This window comes from Prionailurus bengalensis, chromosome A3, assembly GCF_016509475.1.
Source record: "Prionailurus bengalensis isolate Pbe53 chromosome A3, Fcat_Pben_1.1_paternal_pri, whole genome shotgun sequence".
Classification (NCBI taxonomy): Eukaryota; Metazoa; Chordata; class Mammalia; order Carnivora; family Felidae; genus Prionailurus; species Prionailurus bengalensis.
Genome location: NC_057354.1, coordinates 87,116,272 through 87,138,324, shown reverse-complemented (window position 1 = coordinate 87,138,324; position 22,053 = coordinate 87,116,272). Strand labels below are relative to the sequence as shown.

At 48.5% G+C, this 22,053-nt stretch overlaps 1 protein-coding gene across 1 annotated transcript; it reads left to right on the top strand.

Moving 5' to 3' along the window:
• Positions 1-7,132: 7,132 nt before the first annotated feature.
• On the top strand, positions 7,133-21,361 carry ASPRV1 (aspartic peptidase retroviral like 1). Its single transcript, XM_043553326.1, has 4 exons — positions 7,133-7,187; positions 10,096-10,190; positions 15,056-15,242; positions 19,497-21,361. The coding sequence occupies exons 1-4, from the start codon at positions 7,133-7,135 to the stop codon at positions 20,768-20,770; spliced, it is 1,611 nt and encodes a 536-aa protein (XP_043409261.1). The 3' UTR covers positions 20,771-21,361.
• The last annotated feature ends 692 nt before the right edge of the window (positions 21,362-22,053 follow it).

Below are 22,053 nucleotides of genomic sequence, written 5' to 3'. Positions count from 1 at the left end.
GACCTGAGCTGAAGTGAAGAGTTGACACTCAAGCAGCTGAGCCACGCAGGTGCCCCTGTTCATTTGTTTCTTAAATTCCACGTATGAGTGAAATCTTGTGGTATTTATTTTTCTCTGATTTATTTCACTTAGAATTATACCCTCTAGATTTATCCACATTATGGAAAATGGCAAGATATCATTCTTTTTTATGGATGAATAATATTACACTTCTTTATCCATTCTTTATCCATTCATCTTCTTTATCCATTCATCTGTCCATGGACACTTGGGCCACTTCCATAATTTGGCTGTTGTAAATAATGCTGCTTATAAACAGCATGTATCCCTTTGAATTAGTGTTTTTCAGGTAAATACCCAGTAGTGTAATTAGTGGATCATAGGGCAGTTCTATTTTTAACTTTTTGAGGAACCTCCATGCTGTTCTCCACAGTGGCTGTACCAGTTTGCATTCTACCAACAGTGCATGAGAGTTCCTTTTTCTTTACATCCTCACCAACACTTGTTACTTTTTGTGTTTTTCATTTTAGCCATTCTGACAAGTGTGAGGGGATATCTCACTGTGGTTTTGATTTGTATTTCCCTGATGCTGAGTGATACCGAGCATCTTTTCGTGTGTCTGTTGGCCATCTGGATGTCTTATTTGGCAAAGTGTCTTTTCATGTCTTCTGCCCATTTTTTAAGGTAGCATTTTTTAAATGTTTATTTTTGAGAGAGAGAGGGAGTGAGCATGTGTGAGCAGGGTAGGGGCAGAGGGAGAGGGAGACAGAGGATCCAAAGCAGGCTCTGTGCTCTTTGCACAGAGCTTGATGTGAGGCTCGATCTCACAAACCATGAGATCATGACCTGAGCCAAGGTTGGATGCATAACCAAATGAGCCACCCAGGCATCCAGTGAGCATTGTTTTTAATAATTAAAAAAAAATTTTTTTTTTAGAGAGTGTGAGCCAGAGAGAGGGGCCAAGGTGGGGGGAGAGAGAGAGAGAGGGAGAGAGAGAGAGAATGAATCCCAAGTAGGCTCCATGCTCATCACAGAGACTGACATAGGGATCAATCCCACAACCCTGGGATCATGACCTGAGCCAAAATCAAGAGTTGGATGCTTAACTGACTGAGCCACCCAGGCATCCAAGTTGAGCATTTTTTAATGGCTAGTGGGTTTATAGACTCTTTTCATCTGTCTGGTAATCACTTATACTTTTTGTTTTTGATTTCCCAATCATTGATGGGGGGTTTTGTCAATGTCTAAGCTTTTAGCTTCAATTCAAGCTGACATACAGCCAATGTCAGGTAAGCATCTAGAAAGTCATCACTGCATCCTGCAAAGTCACCAAGGCAGTGTCACCCAGGAAGGGTTGGACTGCCGGATGTTCCCTGCAGGCCTTGTTTCTCCTGAAGAGGCCTGCCCTGAGCTATGGAACCTGGGTGACAGTGAGGTGTGTTCTCTGAGAGAGCAAGCTCTGCTAGTAACCCGAGGCCAGCTGTGTACAAAGAGCAGTACTGGGTAGGCAGTGACATAAAGAGCTCTGTCCAGTAGTCAGGAGAATGGGGATTTTGTCCTGGTTCTTTTACCACCTATGTGAACTTGAGCAAATCTGGTCCATTTTCTGGGCTCTCTCTTTTTCATCTGGTTAATGGTGAGGATCTCAGGGACTGAATGGACTGTTGTGAAGCACTTTGTAAAGCACTGTATGGGTGGGTGATACGGTTATAGGGAATGATGTCATGAAGGGGACTGAGCAGTGCCTTATGTGGATAGTATGAATCTCAATTCACCATCCCAGAAGGACAAGAAATGCTCTTGGGATTGACTCAGTTCTAACCCTGAGCTCCAATTGTATTGATGGGGAGGAAATTCTATTGCTATCATTATAGGCCCCTTCCTGATAAGGGTCACCCCAGAATCTAGGAGGCTCATAGTGCCCAGGAAAGAGGTACTTCTATAGGCTGTGCTCTGTCTCACGGGCCCAGGTAGCCTGGGAGGCTCAGACTCTGCCCTCAGGCCATGCCTGAGGCTTTGTGCCCTGGACCCTACCTCCCCACCTCTGAGGCCCACTGCTTCTTGAAGGTGCAGGGCACTGGTCTGGATTCTCTTCCTACTCCTCAGGGTCCCACTTCCCTCTCTACTTTCATTTTCTCCCTCCCAGGGTGGCCTTCAAGACACTCCTCTGAGTCTGCAAGAAACTCAGGCTCAGGAAAATAGATGCAAAGGAGAAAAGGGCCCAGGGTGACTTCTGTCTAGTTCTGAAACTCAAAAGAGGACAGATCTAAGACTTTCTTGCAATGAGAAGGAAAAGAAAAAAATGCAGTCATCTAAACACAAATTAATGTCTGAAAAAAATAATCTGGCCACACTGAGAAGAAATTGGAAGATATGTCCTCTTGTCCAAATACTGTCACAAACCTGTGGTGGGTCCTCAGGCATGCCATACATTGTCTCTGAGGCTATTTCCTCAGCTGTGCAGTGAGGGGATGGGTTCCATAAGCTCTAAAGCAGTCACCCTGCTTTAGAGCTTTCTGGACACTCACCATCCCAGAGTCTTCCTGGGAGGGGGCAAGGTTTTCTTTTATTTTGACATTCTTGACCTTTCCCAGTCCCTATCGTGTGACCTGACCAGGACCCCTTTAGCAGCATTGCTGACGGATTTTCCCTGAGGCCTGTTGTTGGTCTAATCTATGAGGGTTTCTCTTGTGGCTCTGTGTAATCATCACAGTAAATATGAGCTAGCTCTGGGCTTGCCTGAGTGCTCATTCAGTCCAGATAACTTTCATTTCATGAAAGAGGAAACAGAGGTCAAGTAGCTTTCCCACAGCCACATGGTAGGTGAGGGGCAGAGCTGTCCTTCTGAAGCCAAGCTTTCTAGCCCACTGGCTTATGTCCCCTCAGGGATGCAGAGGGGACCAGAAGGCAAATGTCCTGGGAACACTATGTGACCATCCTCAGAACTAACCTAGGAAAACCCACCCTGAAACAAACAACTCCCAGGTGCTTGTGTCTCCCTGGATGCTGAAGAGATGGAGAGAGTGTTGGGAGGAACACAAGAACTCTCTCCCTAGGGTTCTCTGGAGATGAGAGCAAGCATTCTGAGGAAGTATTCTGAGTTTGGGGTCGCTACCTGGACTAAGGCCCAGGACCCTGGCTGCATGCCAACCCTGCAAAGGGCTGTCTTCCCTTCTCCAGTGGCTGGGGACAGGCACTAGTTGTGTTCATGCAAAAGTGGTCTGAGAGTACCCTAGCCTGGGCTGGGGTGGGGTTGATGATGTTTGGGTTTGCATCCACTCCCTGGGCAGACACATGACACTGTCATCGCCACTCAACGGCAGGGACCCACATTTAGGGCTCATTACCTAGAGACAGGTCCAAGAGGGCCTGGAGTGGTGCAGCTCAGACTGACACAAGCAAGCCTCTGCCTTAGTGGTTCTGTAAAGTTAGTCCCTTCACTGTCCCCACAGAGTTACTCCTACTTCTCTCTTTTTCATGCCATGGGCTAAAAATTGGCTATGGAAAAGGAGAAAATCCCAAGACATTGTGACCTTCCAAAGATGCCTTCTGTGCAACTTCCCTGATGAACTTGTTGGGAAATGGTATCTTAATTCATATTGGGGTTATATTGATGCAAAAATCGTGTTGGACCATTTCTCCTCATTTGTACTTGTTAATCGCTTCCTGGGTGGCACTGGGCCAGGAACTGTGAATATAGTTGAAATCCAAGACAGAAGATTTAAAGGACACCCGTAATTTTATAGATGGAAATAGGACAACCCAGAGATGCTAAGGAGCTCATTTAAGGTCACACAGCTACTTGGGGCAGTTGTGGGTTTGGAACTTGAGGTTCCTGCCTTTCAGTCCTGTGCTCTTTCGACAGCGTCTTACACAACTTACAGTATGGTTGGTTGCAGGAGCAGGAACAATGGCTTTGGAACAATTATAGAACTCTAAGGGGAACAGAGATCCCCTTGCTGGTGATTTCCCACCCACTGGCTTGCTGCCAGTGTCTTTATGTTTTTTACTTATATATGTTTGTCTGGGGTGTAATTTTCTTTTGAGAGACTGGGAAATCCCATAACTTAAAAAAATGATTTGTTGAAATTGAATTCCCAGATTTTTGCCCAGTTTGTGCTTTTTCAGAGAGAGAGAGAGAGAGAGAGAGAGAGAGAGAGAGAGAGTGTGTGTGTGTGTGTGTGTGTGTTTTATGGGAGGTATTCTAGACTTCCTGTCCTCAGACAGTTTCACATAGGTTGATCTGGGTTAGGGCTCTCCATGTATGCTTTGCACAGGGCACAGTGACAAAGAGGAAAGTGGGAATGAAGTATGGGGAAGAGGTAACTTGTGCCCATGTGGGAAGGAGATGTCATGCCATCTTACTGACTGTGACATTCTGAACCTGGAGGGAGAAGGGGGTCTGCATGACTGCCCCTTTCTTAACCCAGAAGTATACAGGTTTTGATGGCTTCCTGACTCAGTGTCAATATCAGTCATTCATTCACTCAAATAATTCTGGAGAACATTCAATACATAATGGTCTAAAATCACCTCTGGGCAAAGGCCCTGTATCAGGTTCCAGGAAGGATGTGTTCTATATCCAGGGATAGGTCTTGTTTGGTCTCTGCTCTATGGGAGAGAATCAGTCTCCTTCAGGTCCCGTGGCCTTCATGAGGGCTCCCAACTCCACCTCATTGGCTCTGGGGTTGAGTCCTGACTGGTTCTGCCTTCTGGGGTTGGGATGAGGGTGAAGACTGCTCATCTACACTGCCACATCACCAAGATCAGATTGGAGAGAGGGAGGTACTGTGGGGCTGAGTCTGGCTTTTAAGGACAGCCGCTACTGTAGCTCCTCTGAGAAGCTAGGGGGTGGAGAAGCAGGGGTGGGAGGATCATGGGTTTCCATCCCTCCTTGACTTACACCTGACTTTTTGTCAGAGAAGATGAAAACCAGGCCCACTACCCAAAAGTGAACACAGATTTGGATCTCATGAGAGATCAGAATAGAGTCTCAAAACAGAAATCTGGGGAACTTGGTGCAGGAATGGGGCAGGCCTGAGGTGGGCAGTCCTGGGTCAGAGCCTCCCTGGGCCGCAGAGTGGGGAGAAACAGGGCTGGGTGGGACAGAACCTCGGTTATTTTGGAGCTATGAGTCGGACAGGTTTTATCTGGCCTGTTTTGACCCTCCATGAGGCAACAGCTGGGGACCAGAGGAGAGATGGAGAGCAGCAAGCATGCTGTTCTTCTTTTGGTCCATTTAGCAACTTCCTCTACTTTCTGAGCAAAAACAGGTATAACCCTTTGTGTCCTGAGGTGTGCAGTCTCCAACATATATGCCTGTGGCCCTAAGAACATCTGGAAATTCTAATCGAAAACAAGTTCGCTGACCATGGGGAAAAGGTTAGGGGTACATTATATATGCAGCCTTGGCCGGGCTCTTACATTCATCTGACTGTTCATTCAGCAAATAATTTTTGGGCATTTGCTTTGTGTGATGCACAGTGAAGGACAAGGCCCAAATTTTATTTATGAAGACATGGGCCACAGGGAGAAAACCATGACTTGGCTTCTGTCTCTAAGTGAGTGAAACTGGTAGTAAAGTCTCTTGGCAAATTCAAATGTATCTGCTGCAAATAGATCCTTTTCCTCAAGTAATTCTGGGTGCTTTCCAAACTTACCAATTTCCTAAAGAATGGGGGAGGAGGCTGGGAAGCTCTTCAGGGAGAGGAACAGCATGGTCAAAGGCCCTCTGTTAAAGGGAGCAAGGCCCCTTTAAAAACCTAAAGGAAGGGGCTACTGGGTGGTTCAGTCAGTTAAGTGTCAGACTCTTGATCTAGGCTCAGGTCAAGATCTCACAGTTTGTGAGATTGAGCTACACTTCAGGGCTGTGCTCTGACAACACGGAGCCTGCTTGGAATCTCTCTCTCTCTCTCTATCTGCCCCTTCCCCGTTCATGCATGTGCACTTTCTCTCTCTCTCTCTCTCTCTCTCTCTCTCTCTCTCTCTCTCCCTCTCAAAATAAATAAACATTTAAAAAAAACTGAGGGAAGGTAGTGTGACAAGAAAGGAAAGGCAAGTTTGCAGGTTGGGCTCTTGATGGGTAAGTGGGATCTCTTTGTGTGCCTCACTCATGATCCCACTTCACCATCCCCCATGTTCACCTAGAACACCCCATTTCTTCCTCACATCTCAGTCCAGTCATCTTGGCTTCCAAGGAAAACTGCCACCACAGCTGCTCTGAGAACCCAGTGGCCAATTCTATCACCCAGCGTCTTCTTACCCTGTATCTCTCCCTTATATTTCTCAAATCGATCCTTCTGAAAGGCCTGTAATTCTAGACTGGGAAGACTTCCATTGCTCCCCATTGCCTTTATCACTGTCAGAATCACTATTTATCAAGCTTTCTCCATGTGCCAGTTAAAACTCTTCTAGATCTGGTCTTGCCTTCCTTCATGGTCTTCTCTTGACCCTTGAAGGCTAGCCAAACTGAATCACATATAGTGGCCTGCGTTCTCATGCCTCAGGGCCTTTGCACCATCTTCCTGGAGCACTCTCTCACATTCCTCCCCTAGCTAACTCCTGCCTACAAAGCTCAGATCAAGGGCTACAGCTCCCAGGAGCCTGTGTAAAGGTGTCCCCCTTCTGCTCTTCCCCAGAACCCTCCACAGAGCTCTATCAGGGGGCTGATTGCCTTAGTTGTATTTCTCCTATTAGAGTTTTCCAAGAGCCTGGCTCATTTCTGCATCCTTAGTACCTAGCGTAGAATCTGGCGCATAGTTAGTGATAAATAAAAATTAGTAAGGAAGGAATGCATTAGTGAACAAATGAATGAATTCTGCTTGGAGTAGGGGGTGCTCACAAGGGAGATAATATTTGAGGTGAGTCCAAAAGAATGACTTAAGAATTTGTGAAGCAGGAATTTTAATTTCAGGGACAGGGAATGGTATGTGCCAGGCATGGAGGTTTGGGAGAGTGGTATGCATTAAGGGAACTGCAGCTAGTTCTGCAGCTAGGGCAGAAGTTGAGTATGCAGGATATGCCAGAGGTGGATCTGGAGAGATGGGACAAGGGGCAATGACTGTTGGGCTCTGGGAAGCCTGACTTTGCTGAGTACAGAACAGAGCAGGACATAGTGAGTGCTTTTGATGCCATGAGGAAGATGGACAGGAGCGGGCAGTGCCACGCCGTGGGGGACTGGGAAGAAGGTGATGGGGGTGTGAGCAGAGCAGCAGGCCAAGGGACAAAGATCAGGGGCAGACTCCAGTGGGGCTTAGATGGCCATGACCTGCAGTCAGAGGAGGTTTGAGGGCTGTGGGATGGTGATTCCATGGTTTCTGGCTTGAGTTCCTGTGTGGGTGGTGAAGCCCCTCACCAAAATGGCAGCCTGGAGAGGAGCAGATTTGAGAGCAGGAGAATGAGTTCAGTTTTGCTTATAAGACATGAAAAATGTGACTCTTAAAAACTGAGAACAAACTGAGGGTTGATGGCGGGTGGGAGGGAGGGGAGGGTGGGTGATGGGTATTGAGGAGGGCACCTTTTGGGATGAGCACTGGGTGTTGTATGGAAACCAATTTGACAATAAATTTCATATATTGAAAAAAAAAAGACATGAAAAATGTACATTGGAAGGGACCATCAGGTTTGGAGAGCTTTGTGAGTTCAAGGCAGAGCTGGAGGGATGGGGTCAGATCCAAGTGTGCTTAGATGATCCTAAGAGCTGAAGTTAAATATTAAGGAATTTTGTGAGACAATTGTTAAATTTGGCTATTTTTAAAAAATTAAATTATATAAAATTACAATTAAGTAAATTATATTAAAAACAGAAACTCATCACTTCTAAGGATTTCAGAGTATTTTGTTTATGCTTTTAAGATGATTTACATCTGTTATATCTATGAATATACTATATGATGTTGTGTTACTGTGTTTTTCTTCCTAACTCTGCATTCAGAGGCATCACGTTGGTAGTTTGAAATCAGCCATGGTAGGAATATTCGCGCCATGGAAATTGATAAACACCAAACATCAGGGCTTGATTTATTGTTTTATTGACTGTCTAGACTTAAAATTATGGAGAAAATGTTAATATGCACATTGAACTTATATACATAACTTATATACATATTGTGCCTGTAGCTATTCCATTGTGAATGGAACAGAGAAATTGAGCAGATGTTCTTCCAGTATTCAAAAAATATTACCTGATTCAGTAAAGAAGTTGCTTATACCATTGACAAAGGAGTGAAGTTGCAACATGTATCTTCATTGTTTCACTTTCATTGTTTCAACCAGTAAGTTGGCACAAACAAAAATATCAACCAATATTCATGTTAGAACTATATTCATTTGTCAATTACAATTATAGGTTAGTTATGGACTTAGCAGGTTGGTAAAAATCAATGAAAGTATTCTGTAAGATTCAATTTACTATATGCGATTTACAGTATAGACTACTGTATATTTTACTACTACTTGTAAATTGCTAAACATTTTATGTCAGTAAAATTTACAATAAACTCATATGTGCCTACATTTTTTCCTCCAGAGGGCCTGTTGTTATATATTTACCAGCACACCACTGGGCAAATTGCCTTAGGCTGAGGAGAGACCAGAGACCAGATTGGACTCTTTGGAAAGATTCCCAGAAGAGGGAGGGACTCATCGATGGAAAGACGCTTCCATCAATGGAGAGAGGAGGGATGGGTAAGTGAGGCTTAGGTACAGGGATTAGGCTGGAGGGGTAGAGAGTTCTGAGAAAGGATGCAGGGGTGAGGAGAATCTGGGGTGGGAGGCAGCTGGGCTTCACTATTTCCTCTGCCAAGTAGTTTGCAAGCTGTGTCCTGAGAGTGAGAGGCAGACAAGTGAGGAACCGAGGCGGGGTGAAGGTTTGGCCCAAGTGATCAGTGAGGGACACAGAGAAGGGACCTGGGAGGATGAGGCTGACTCAGGAAGCCAGGGGATGACCATAGTGTCAGAACTGTAACCATGTGGGTTACAAGGTGGGGGAGTGACCTAGATTTTGGCCATAGGCCAAGCCCTGCAGTGAGGATTGCTATTTTATCTCCCAGGACAATCCTGGAGGAAATCAACTCTGGGAGAGGTTAAGTCCTTTATCCAAGGCCCAGAGCCAGTTAGCGGCTGAGTCAGGATGCAAACTGAGGCAGCTAGGCTCTGTTGACAAGGCAGGAGCTTGCACAGTGGCACATCTCTCCTTGGCAAAGCCCCTTAGACTATGCAAATAGGAATCTCTTCAGGACAGAGATCGGCAGGGTAGGTGTGGCCAGCCACTTGGCAAGGGTTTCAGGGCATCAAAAGTACTGGCAAAGCCTCCTCAGCCTGTGGCCCGTCTGGTGTTTGCCAGCCAGCACATTCTTGCCACCACTCCACAGTGTCTACTGAAAGCTAATGATAATGAATTGGCTTGCATTTTGTAAGTTTCTTCATTACTTTGTTTTCTAATAACTCATTCTTATTGTACTTTTAAAACATAAAGTACATGCAGACTGGGAACTTAGAAAATCAGTCCTTCCCCTTAGAACACTTGAGAAGCACTGTTCTTTTTTTTTTTTTTTTCAACGTTTATTTATTTTTGGGACAGAGAGAGACAGAGCATGAACGGGAGAGGGGCAGAGAGAGAGGGAGACACAGAATCAGAAACAGGCTCCAGGCTCTGAGCCATCAGCCCAGAGCCTGACGCCGGGCTTGAACTGGGGGACCGCGAGATCGTGACCTGGCTGAAGTCGGACGCTTAACCGACTGCGCCACCCAGGCGCCCCGAGAAGCACTGTTCTAACCCATCCTTCTAATCACATTGCTCCTCTGCTAGAAACCCTGAGTGATCCCTGCTGGCTGCAGCAGAGGTTTCAGATGGTAGGTGGGGACTGGTTTGTGGAACTTAATTGCATGTGTCATTACCAGCGTTAAAAAAAAAGAAAAAGAAGTCAAGTGAAATAGAAGATATCAGATTATATTACATGTAGTAAATACATTTTTGTTTCATTTAGTTATATATTTCATATATTATAATGCATGTTTGTACTAGCGTATGATGGAAAATGTCTGTCTTTCTATGATCACGGTAAATAAAAATGTTTGAGTGCCACTGGTCTGCAGATAAAGATGACATTGCCAGGCCTGGTATTCCAAGTGTAAGGGGGAGAGTGATTGCTGAGGAAGAGCAGGTAGTGCTTCCTGGGAAACGAGCAAAGGTGAGCTGGGTTTGGAGGACGTCCAGGTTATGGATGAGCAGAGGGAACAGTATTAGCAAAGTCAGAAAGACCATGACTTTCATGCCTAGATTGTGTGTCCAACTCCAAGAGGGCCTGGGTCATGCCACTGGGGACTTGCAGATAGCATAAGAGTTGTAGTACCTGTGATAGGAGCTTAGGGGACAGAGCCCATAAGTCTGCCAGGGAAATCAGGGAGACTTCCCAGAGGTGGCAGTGCCTTAGATGAGGAGAGTTGGGGTTTGCCAGAACAACAGGCATGTGGAAAAAGCCTGGTCAAGTGAGGATCTTATAAAGAGGCACAAGAAAGCCCATCATGTTTGGGGAACCATGAGCCACTTGGTATAGGTGGAGCATGAATTAGGGAGGAGGACTTCATGTGCTGTGTTGTAAGTTGAGATTTTATTTTTTTTATTTTTTATTTTATTTTTGGGACAGAGAGAGACAGAGCATGAACGGGGGAGGGGCAGAGAGAGAGGAAGACACAGAATTGGAAACAGGCTCCAGGCTCCGAGCCATCAGCCCAGAGCCTGACGCGGGGCTCGAACTCACGGACTGCAAGATCGTGACCTGGCTGAAGTCGGACGCTTAACCGACTGCGCCACCCAGGCGCCCCGAGATTTTATTTTGGGATGAGGAGCCATGGGGGAATTTTGAGCAGAAGGATGACATGAGTGTTCCTACATCTCAGGACTCTGGCAGCCTGAGGAGAGTAGATTAATGGAGAGGAGACCTGCAGGACCATTACTGCAATCGTTGGGCATGAAGGAAGGCAGTGGGGGTGCAGGGGGGAGACTCAGGAGGAGCCAGCAGAACTTGGCCACCCGTCCGTGATTGGATTGGGCACTGAGAGAAGGGAGCAGGCAAGGGTGACCCCCACTGTGGCTGACTCAGGAAACTGGCTGGGTGATGGTACCTTTTGCCCAGAAAAAGAACACAGGGGGCCGAGAGGGTCCGAGGGACAAGATAACATGTTCACTGTTGAAAGGGGCACCTGACTGGCTCAGTCAGTAGAGTGTGCGACTCGATCTCAGGGTCATGAGTTCAAACCCCATGTTGGGTGTAGAGATTACTAAAAAAAAAGAAAAGAAAAGAAAAGAAAATGGCACCTATAGGTGGGCATGACAATGGACAGCTGGAATAGAGCAGAGAGATTAGGCCAGGGATACAGCCTGGGGAGAGTGCAGAGTGAGGAGAAAGCACTATCAAGGGGGCCTCAGGGAGAAAGGAGCTCATGAGAGACTGAGGGGAGTGGTCTTTGAGGCACAAGATCCAGAAATTTGGGTCCCAGGAGCCAATGGGGCAGAAAAGACTTAGGGGGAAAACCAGTCATGCAAATGCTTCAGAAAACCAAATTCCCTGAAGGAGCCATGGGATGTGGCCATTTGGGAGGCCAGTGATGCACCCTCTGCAAGGGTGCAGAGGTGGGTGGTGGGGCAGGAGCCAGAGGCTTTGGGAGAGAGTGGGGTAACACAGTGAGGCAGGGAGGAAGCAGGGCTGCACCTTTGTGCAAATCAGAAAGGGGTCCCCTGCCTCCAGGCAGATTAACCCCCTCATCCCAGCACGCTGGCCTGGCCAGAGGATGCGGGCTGGGCTTCAGCCCTGTGTGCCCCACCATCAACATGCCAATACCCTGAGTGTAGGCCAGCCTTTCCAGAAATAGGAAAGAAGGAGAGAAGGAGTCATTGACCAAGGATAGTGCTTGGTCATAGACCAAGACCACGTGAGGGGTTTATTTTTTTAGGATGTGAGACACGGGTGCACGTTGACTTGGATGAGAGAGGGGAACCCGTGACAAGACAGAGAGACCTGCAATAGGCTGGGTGGGCAGGTGGGCAGACAGGCAGGAAGGGGCATGCCTCTGGTGTGCTAGGGGCAAGGCTGGTGTTGTTGCCATGGGGAAAGGGAAGGGACTGAGGAGGAGCAGGGCTGTGTGCTGAGCCCACAGCCTGGGGCCCAGTGTGCAGGCCACTCCTGCTGGCAAGAGTCAGCTGAGAATCTCTGCAGCTGAGCAGGGATCCTGAGACACTCACAGCTGAGACTGCCAGTCCCGGGGGAACAGTGGTTCCGGTGCCCAGGACCAGGTGACATCTAGAATGCAGGCTCTGGGCCGAGAACTGGGCAGACCAGGCTGGAGAGGGTCTTGGCACAGAGCTTTAGTTTACTTAATTTACCTTTTACTGTGGAAAATTTTCAAACACGCCCAAAAGTTGTGGGAAACTCAAACGAACCCTCTTATCATTAGACTTCAGTGATTATAATGGTTGTCAGTATTATTGTATGAGCCCCCCTTCTGTAAGTACTTTTTTAAAAACTTTAAAAAAATTGTTTAATAGATTTTTTAGAGAAGTTTTAGGTTCACAGCAAAATTGAGCAGAAGGTACAGAGAGATTTCCCATATATCCCTGGTTGAAAACTTTATTTGGAAATAATTTTAAGCTTACAGAAATTGCAAGGACAAGTTTCTTTATTTTTAAATAATGTTTTTCTTATTAGAGAATATATTCTCAGGATGTATATAGAGGAAAATTAAGATCATTCATGACCCTACCACCCCAAAGTAAGTATTATCACTCTTCTGGTGTATTTCCTTCCAGTCTTTTTTTTTTTTTCTGTGATTTTATGTACAAATATTTTTAAAAGATAACTGTTTTTTTTTACATTTATTTATTTTTGAGAGAGAGAGTGTGTGTGAATTGGTGAGGGGCAGAGGGAGAGGGAGACACAGAATCTGAAGCAGACTCCCTGCTCCGAGCTGTCAGCACAGAGCCCAGTGTGGGGCTCGAACTCACAAGCCACGAAATCATGACCTCAGCTGAAGTCAGATGCCTAACTGACTGAGCCACCCAGGTGCCCCTTATGTACATATTTTTAATTGGACTTCTTTTACCCAGAAAATAACCCCATTCTTCAAAACCTTCCTGATTGGTGTGTCCATATGAACTGGCTCAGTCCCAGGACCCTCACCCCCGAAGCCCTCCACAGAGACTGCAGAGAGCAACAACTGATCCAAGTTTGTGGTTTGTGGGTGCCCTCATTCCTTGGTTTCAGTGCTAATTCAGGTTTCCTCTTAACATTCCTCTCATTTTTGTTTTTCTTGGGTAATATTGGTTGATTTCTGTGGGATGAGTTGTCCAGTGCTCCTTGAACCACCATCTTGCCTGCCTCCCACACTCATCTCTGGATTTGGGACATCTGTGTCTGAGCCTCTCTCCCCAACTCACTTGAGCACTCTCTGAGGGTAGGGCTCCGCTGATTCATCTCAACGTAAGGCACAGCTGGCCTCAAGAAATATGTATGGAACTGAATCAGCCCATTTATTTGGCATTGCCCACTCCCATCTATGCTGCAGACTCTTGCCTTTTATTAATTTACACCCACCAGCATGGTGTCTAGAATACAATAGGTGCCCAATAAGTGTATGTTACTGCTGCTACCAATAACCTGGGGATTTCTATACATGTTAGGGCTCTGCCGTTTTTCCCTCCTTCCCTTTCCTGCCTCCCCCTACTTCTTCCAGATGGTAAAGAAAAGATACCATTTCAACATGCCAGAGGGAAGGTGCCCCCTGTTTGTCCCCCTGTCTTCTGTAAGTTGGGAGCAGATCTAAGTTGGCAGTGGACTCACAAGAAGCAGTTCCTTGCTCTGAGGCTTTGCATTGTTCACAATACTAATTATCATTAGCAGTAATTAAAACTATTTCAGGATCAGTTCAAAGCTGTCTTTGAGGTATTTTAAGTTGGACCAAAGTCCTCTATGTATCTAGCTCTAAACCAAGTTTCCTGGTCATTAGAAACCCACTTGTATTTGGAGAATACCCAATCTGTATATTTTGATTGCCCGAACATTTCATAAATTTCAGGGGCGGTTGTCACAAGTGGGCCAATGCCCCCAGAGCTGTTTAGACTGTCTTACAAGTCCTACTCTCTCGCTCAATTAATTGAAGGGGACCATGGAGATGGGAGAAGAGGTAGGGGTCTGCAGAGGGTCTTTCCTTAGAGCCAGGCCCTCTGGCCAGGTGGAACCCCTAGGCCCAGAGTGAGGGTGGCAGAAATCAGAACAGGAAGAGATGAGGGCTTGGTTTAGGGTGGGGACATCAGGACTTGGGAAGAAGGTGGGAACCCAACTGGGAGGGCCAGGCTGTGAGGAGGGGAGCAGGGAGGCCTTGAGAAAATCTTAAGTGATACTCATATTTGATTGAAAGATAAAAACAGGGAAAGAACCACTTTTGGCACGTTGGACTTCTAGGGAGTTAGCCAGCAATTTGTTCTAACTCTTGGTTGGCCTGGCCCCAACCCTGGGCCTGGAGGACTGGCAGTAGCATTGGGGCCTGAGATGGCTGTTCCCTAAACACCTCCACAACTCTTCGGGACCCTCCACGATTGGCACCAGACATCTTGCTGCCTGTTGACAGAGTGGGTTCAACTGGTGGGCTAAGCTGGGTGACTTCCTCTTAGAGGGCTTCTGAACTGGATGGCAAAGGAGGGTGGAGGGCAATTCAAATGGGAAAAAAAGAAGTTCTGGAACAGTGGAGAACTGGGGAAGGGCCCTACAGGCAGAAGTACCGTTTAGTCAGGGCAGTGGGACCAAGAAGGGGGACCAGTCAAGGAAAAACTATTTTTCCTAAGTACCTTTGGCCATGACTGGTGTGAGTGCTGGGTAGTTTCTGCTCCGAACAGTGGTGTTTGTAGTCTGAGGGTTTGTGGTTTGGAAATAGGAACCTGCTGGTGTCTTGGGTTTCCCCATATGCCCTGCTTTGGTCAGAGCCCACCAGACCCTCTTGGTCTCTGATCTGAATCCCTAATTAGATTTTTGTGCAGAATTCACATCTTTGCCCTTCTTTTCAGCTTGAAGACCTGATGCCATGCCCCACTGAAGCAGAATGCCAGCAGCAGCTGTGGCCCCTGCTCCTAGGAGCTGTGCCACCCACCCTACACATGCACACACCCACACCAACCCCACGGCCCAGGCCTCAGCCTAGGCTGGGGGGGTTGTGCAGGAGTGGGGCAGGCAGTCGGGGCCCAGCTCATGGTGGTGAGTACCCAGCGAGAGGAAGAAGGGAGGACATCATGTCCTTGGCCTCACACAGTCAGGGGGAGGCAGAGGGCAGGATGACCCACTTTCAGAGTGGCGTGGCTGTGACTGGGACTGCTTCACATGGTCAGTCTGCATATACATGTCAGTCTTAAACTCTTCAAAAGGGGCTGTTAAACATCTGTATCCTGTTTTCATTAGCTTGTAAGCCATGGTGATGGGGACCTGTCTAGTTCTCTGAGCTAACAAGTGTGCCCAGAGGCTAATAAACAGCAGATGCCTCTAATAAATATGATTTTAATACTCAGTGTAAATGTGTGTGCAAATACATCTGTGAAATGAAAGGTGGGAGCTGAATTCTATATGCAAGTTGCACAATTTCTTAGCTGTTTTGAAATAAGAACTGTAGTGTGACTGTGTATGGATGGTATAGGTTTTGGACTACAGAATGTGTGTACAGGGTGCAGGGAGTGTTTTTTTGTGGATAGCCTATATATGTGTGGTGTGAGGTAAGGGGTATGTGTGTGTATGTATATGTTTGTGTCGTGTGTGTGTGTGTGTGTGTGAGTGTGTGTGTGTATGTAAAAGAAGTCTCCATCAGATCAGTTGGAGAAAAAACCAGCTACATAGTTTACAAGATCTGGTGCAGAATGAAAGCATAGGGCCCCTTGTTCAAAATTACTGGGAATTTCAAGACAGCTGCAGCAGCACGTCAAACCGAGCTTGGCCTTTCTGAGTGCGGAGCCCCATGTGACTTTATAGGTTGAACGCCCACGATCCCTGGCTGGAGAGTGTGCACCTCCTTTCTCCCCTCAGCCTTCCTTTACTACCTTGGTAAGTCCTTGAATCCCTTTGCTCTTTCCCCATCTAGTTCCTGGGGTGATTTGGGGAGTGTATGGTGTTAGCCAGAGGCAGCCCAGAGAGGAGCTATAGCAGGTGGCCTGCGCATCTCCTGATCCTCCTTACATTTCAGTCTGGACCTCATCACGGGTACCATCAGGTGTCTCTCTGCTTCTCGCTAAAAATAGTCTCCTGGGGATGTGCACGCCCCCTCCAAGACCCCCCACTGCCCACCAACGGCTTCAGTTCCTGGGAGCCCTGATGGGCCCTCTACTGATCTTGTGCCACATAGCACAACTACCTGTGGGGAAGAGATGGCAAAGGGGATCAGCTTCTGCTGGGGCAGCACTGGGGCAGCAGAGCTCACAGCCCCAAATTCTCAGTGAGGGGGTGTGGAGGGTGGGGACTCCTTAAGTCCTTCCTGTTTATTGCCCTGATTTACCTCCTCTCCAGTTAAGTATGGTGTGCCTGCTTCAGAGCACACTCAGGAGATGCTAATGGATAATAAAGAGGGTGTTCCCGCCCCAATACCTATACTTGTCAATAATTAGCGATGATTTTCTAGGTTCTGGGAGGAGGCAATGGCACCCGGCCTGCCCCAGCTGGTTTAACTCATCATTGTAGCATTAGCATAACAATTCCAAGGTCCCTGAGTGGGGTATTCCACTCATACCTTAGGGTATTCCAGGTATGGTTTCTCCCAAGGGTTAAGGGAATTTGAGAAGTTACTTCACCATGTTCCTGATCCTAGCCAGAGACCGGTCCCTAAACTCAAGCCCTTCCAGCTCCCCTAGTAACCATGAGACTCCTGTGGTCTTCTGTCCTGGGGATTCCAGATGGGACTGTGTGAACAGAATGCCTGGAGGGCCTCCCTGAGGAAGGCCAATGGCCTTAAGCCAAAGGACCCAGGAGTGTAAAGGTTGTTTGGGCAAGTGTACAGGGCAAGGTAGGCAAGAAAGGGGATTCCGGCCCAAGAGATTGAGCAGGAGTAGAGATTTCGATAAAGTTGTTAATCACTGGCCGTGGGGTTTGACCTGCCCCAGAGAGAGGGAGTGACAAAGGCCCCCATGCAGGGGTGTGATGACCAGCTGGCTTTCCAGGAAAAAAAAAAAAGTCCTTGTTAAGAATCTTCCAATGTCTGTGGTGTAAATACTCCCACCAAGTCCAATTTCAAGCTGCCACTGGTTTAACAACTGACTTACAGAATTCTTGAATATTGAACAGCCAGCTCTCACTCACTTCCCATTAGCTCACTGTCCCCACCAGAGGCCGTCAACAACACAAGCCCCCAGGACCCATCCGCATGCCTCTCTGAGCCTAGACTCCCACTTCCCTGGCTGTATTGCAAAATGTTATGCACGCACTGGACAGTGCATGAGCCCAGGCTTGAGACAGGCCATTTAGCCCTTCATGCTCCTTGTGCTTCAGTCCTGGGGGAAGGCTGGCTGGTCAGCCTTGCGGCTTACCATGATGCTGCTGAGGTGATGGATGTGAAATGACTTTGCCAAAGTGAACAGCAAACCTAGTCAAGTGAAGTGCCACAGCCCAAGGCCCAGGGACTACCTATTTCTAATCTGGAGCAGTGGGGAAGTCTGACTCCATGCCAACCACAATGGTTTGACAAGCCCTAGTTTGGAGCACCTAGCAGTTTGCCATCTGACAAGCCACCCTGCCTCTCCCCTCCCTCAGTCACATGCAGCTGCCTCACACACTCCCACTTCCAGGAGACCAGGTGTGCAGGGTGATGAACACCAGGTAGCCAGGAAGCCACTAGGTTAGTTCCCTGAACCACAGAACAACACAACACCCATCCCAGGGGTTGGGAATCTATCCACAAAAGTCCACTTGTAGAAGGGGCTTCCTGGTATTGTGGCCAGGCCATTTCTCTGGGTGCAGGTTTTTCATTGTGCAATCTTCTCAGAGACCCACCTGTACTTGACTCCTTCCCAGTGACTCCATCTCTCCCTCCTCTGGGCTTCTGGAATGGTACAAGGGCCCCACCTTACTTAGCCAGGCAGCTGTGATGAGAGGTGTTGACCCAGCTGCCTCTCTGCTAGCTCACTGTGTCAGGTGGAAGGAGCTGAGAGAGCAGCAGGGCCATATCTTTCTGTATGGCCAGGGACCACGGGACTGTCCAGAGGCAGGGTCCTCTGGGAGTCAGCCAGACACTGGGTGATGAATGGTACAGGGAGCCGATGAGAAACAGGCTCTGGGCCAGGAAAAACAGCCCAGAGCTACAGGTGTTCTGCTCTTCCTGCTCCTTTCCTGTCTTAATCCCTCCTGTTTGGTGACAGCACTCAGCCAGGCCTGGAGACCAGCAGGGAACACCTGCTGACCTGAGAGTAAATTTCTATGGGGATGGAGATGGTCACATGTGTCTGGTTTCTGTGAACGTCACACTCCATGTCATTGCAGGAGACAGAGTTATGAATGACCCAGCACACCGCACGGCAACACATGCTTGGCCGGGAGTGGGCACACATGTGAGAAGCAGAGTAGAAGACTCCATGGAGGGGTCATTTGACCCCTTGAACATTTGAATGGGGTCATGAAAGTGCCCCCCCCCCCACTTCCATAGCCCCAGTCTCTCTGCACAGACTGGCCCCAACCCTAGGACTCACAGATCTGCCTTCTGGGAATCCCTGGGGTGGCCCAAGGCAGCCTGCCCTCCTCAGCAAGAGATCACACAGCCAACTTCCTCCATCCAAAGCCTTCCAGAACCTCACCACTGGCTTTGCCAACATGGTGGACATTTCCCCTTCTCAGAACATAAGGGAGTGAGATTCTCTGGCTGCTCTTTCCATGAATGAGCAGGTGAGGGGGGAGAAGGAGGGCTGTAGCACTTGGGGAAGGGGCTCTCTTAGAAAGTTCCTGGAAGGTGAGAGGGAACAGGAGGGGAGGAGACAATACTAGTGGCATAGAGGATGGGGTCTGCCCAGAGCTGGAGCCCATCTGGATCCCGGTGTACCCTCCCAGAAGTTCAGGGTTGGCACCAACCCACTTTAGGGCCTTAACAAGGTTGCTCCGGCTGAGGTCTGGTCCCCCACAAAGTGCTGACTCTGGATCGGATGTGATGAATGAGGGAAAATGACTGTAGCAGTTGAGTTCATGGCAAATGCTTGTGTGTATGTGTCCCCTCATTTAAAAAAAAATCTCTGTGCATTGTTGATTCTGGGACTGTCTTCTCTCTGCCTCTCTGGAGAATTTTATGGGATTCCAAGCTTGGTTTAGAATGTAGGAAAAACACCTACCTACCCCGTGCTGTGCATAAAGTAGGAGCCTAGTGAATGCATGTGCCTTTTCTTTAGCCATTCAAAGTGGTCACTTGGGGTTGAGGGAAAAGGGGCTTCCCCAGCCTAGAAGCTGATGGGCCTTTGGTCCCTGCCTCCCCTCCTTCTTCCCTCTCCAGCTGAGGACAGATACCTGGATGTCATAACATACTCCGTGTCCTCATCTGTATATTCTGGGACACAGGCTGGGGAGGGTACCTGAGTAGGTCCCCTCTGACTGAGGATGGACTTTCTTGCACCGTGGGCTGCCCTGTACCAGTCCCAGGATGGATGCAGAAGGGTGAGGCACTGATCCTGCTCGTTGGGCAGGATGCTGGCAGGAGGGCGGGGATGAGCAAGGGCGGGGCTTCCAGAACAAAGGAGAATGGGGAGCCCTGGGGGCCCAGGCCAGGCATCAAAAAGGCTCTGCAGAGTGAGCAGGCTATCGCAGCTGCCTGCCTCTGTGTCCAGCAGTCAGTCAGCCAGCTTGCGCCGGTCCCTTCTGCCTGCCCCAGACGGGCACCAAACAACACTCTGCTTAGAGAGGCCTTGTTCTCCAGCGTGATTGCGCCGACACTGCTCTGTGGTTTTCTCTACTTGGTGTGGGTTGCTGCTGCAGTTCCAGAGGAGGGCAGAGGGATGGCTGAGAGTGGAGCCAGGAGCCGGGAGGGCCGTCGGGAGCATGCCTTCATCCCGGATCCCTTTGATGGAGCCAACGTAGCCCCACACCTCTGGCTGCACCGCTTCGAGGCCATCAATGACCTCAACCATTGGGACCATGTCACCAAACTAAGGTTCCTGAAAGAGTCCCTCAGGGGAGATGCCCTGGAGGTCTACAGTGGACTCAGCCCCAAGGACCAGGAAGACTATGGGGCTGTGAAAGAGACCCTCCTGAAGGCCTTCGGGGGGCCCGAGGCCACCCACAGCCACCTGCCTAAGGAGATCGTCTTTGCCAACAGCATGGGTAAGGGCTACTACCTCAAGGGGAAAATTGGCAAAGTGCCCGTGAGGTTCCTGGTGGACTCGGGGGCCCAGGTCTCTGTGGTCCACCCCAACTTGTGGGAGGAGGTCACAGATGGTGACTTGGACACTCTGCGGCCCTTTGAGAATGTGGTAAAAGTGGCCAATGGGGCTGAAATGAAGATCCTGGGCATTTGGGATACAGTGGTGTCCCTGGGCAAGCTGAAGCTGAAGGCAGAGTTCCTAGTGGCCAATGCAAGTGCTGAAGAAGCCATCATTGGTACCGATGTGCTCCAGGACCACAATGCCGTCCTGGACTTCGAGCATCGCACGTGCACCCTGAAGGGGAAGAAGTTCCGGCTCCTGCCTGTTGGAGGGTCCCTGGAAGATGAGTTCGACCTGGAGCTCATAGAGGAGGAGCCCTCCTCAGGGGAGGGGGGACAGCAGCTCTCCTACTGAGAAGCCCCCTTTTCTTTACCCCCCAAACATTGGTTGGAAGACCCACCACAATGGAGGGGAAGGGCAGATATCCTCACTGGGGTCACTGGGTTTTGCCAGCCCTCTGGGTTTTGCCTCCTCTTTGCAGGGGCCTTAAGCTGCCGCTGGTGGGGGAGGCTTCTATCTGAAAAGGCACAGGTGAGGGAGAACAGGCTGGCCATCTCAGTGGGAGGGAGAGTCCTCGTGGTGGTCAAGCGGTTATTGCTGCCAAAGATTTAAGGCTGGAAGAAGGTTCCAAGAAGGCTAGAAGTGATTGTCTTGGAGAGAGAACTGGGGCACCCCGTCAGATCGATCCCCTGAGTTATGGCTCAGTCACCTTGAGGTGCATGCAGTTTATTTCAGCTGGGCTGGGTCCTGGCTGCAAGATCCTCACAGGCAAGACCCAGTGCTTGCGGATGAGGGTCACAGCTGCTCTGGGATTCTTTCCTGTTGGGTCTTCCCACCTACCTGTATGATGTAGTTTCCTTCTGTCATTGCTTTGAAACCCATCGAGCCTTATGCCAATAATTCATTACTTCAAAAACCAATAAAAATTGACTCATGGAAAAACCACATAATGTGTTGACTGGGGATGAATGGAATGGATGTGAGAGGCTGGGTACAACAGGTAGAAAATGTCAAAGAGAAGGAAGATCTAGTCAGTGAGTGACTAGCCTGGAGATGTAAGAGAATATATACACAGTGACTGTATATATGTTTTGGATTTTCTAAGATAGCCTCAGTTTCAAATATTTTTACTTATTTCTTCCATAATTCCTCTAATTATTTCAAACTCCAATATGTTTGCATCCAAATTGCCTCTTATCCCCAAGAGTGACCCTAAAGTTATTTGTGAGGTGCTGATTGGAGATAGGAAGATTATGGTTATTGTAAACAAGTGGGCAAGTACCTGCCTGGCAAATAGTTCTTACAGCCACCGGGGAAACAGAGGCGGCCTTGGAGGCAGAAAGGTGAGGGGACAAGTGTTGACCTGCACGGGGCAGCCCAAGGGAGTCTGGAGGACAGAGAAGCAGGTAGCAGTGGGGGCTCTGGCATCAGGAGGACAGCTCCTTCCTGGAGGGACTTGGGGCCCGAAACGAGAGAGATGGGATGAAGTGGGGAGGACATTCCTAGATCTGGGAATGGGGTGTTCATCTCTTTTAGGGCTCTACCTCATATCTGCTCCCAGGTTTCTGCCTCTCTCTTTGGAACTCAGTAGGGTTGGAAATTTGGAAACACCCAGGCGAAAAGATCTGCAGGGAGAC

Excerpts from the sequence above, each read along its gene's own strand:
- ASPRV1 (XM_043553326.1), top strand. The coding sequence starts at position 7,133 with ATGAGGAAGATGGACAGGAGCGGGCAGTGCCACGCCGTGGGGGACTGG. Across the intron at positions 7,188-10,095 it reads CGTGGGGGACTGGGAAGAAG|ATAAAGATGACATTGCCAGG; the intron begins GTGATGGGGGTG and ends ACTGGTCTGCAG. Across the intron at positions 15,243-19,496 it reads TCGGGGCCCAGCTCATGGTG|GACAGATACCTGGATGTCAT; the intron begins GTGAGTACCCAG and ends TCTCCAGCTGAG.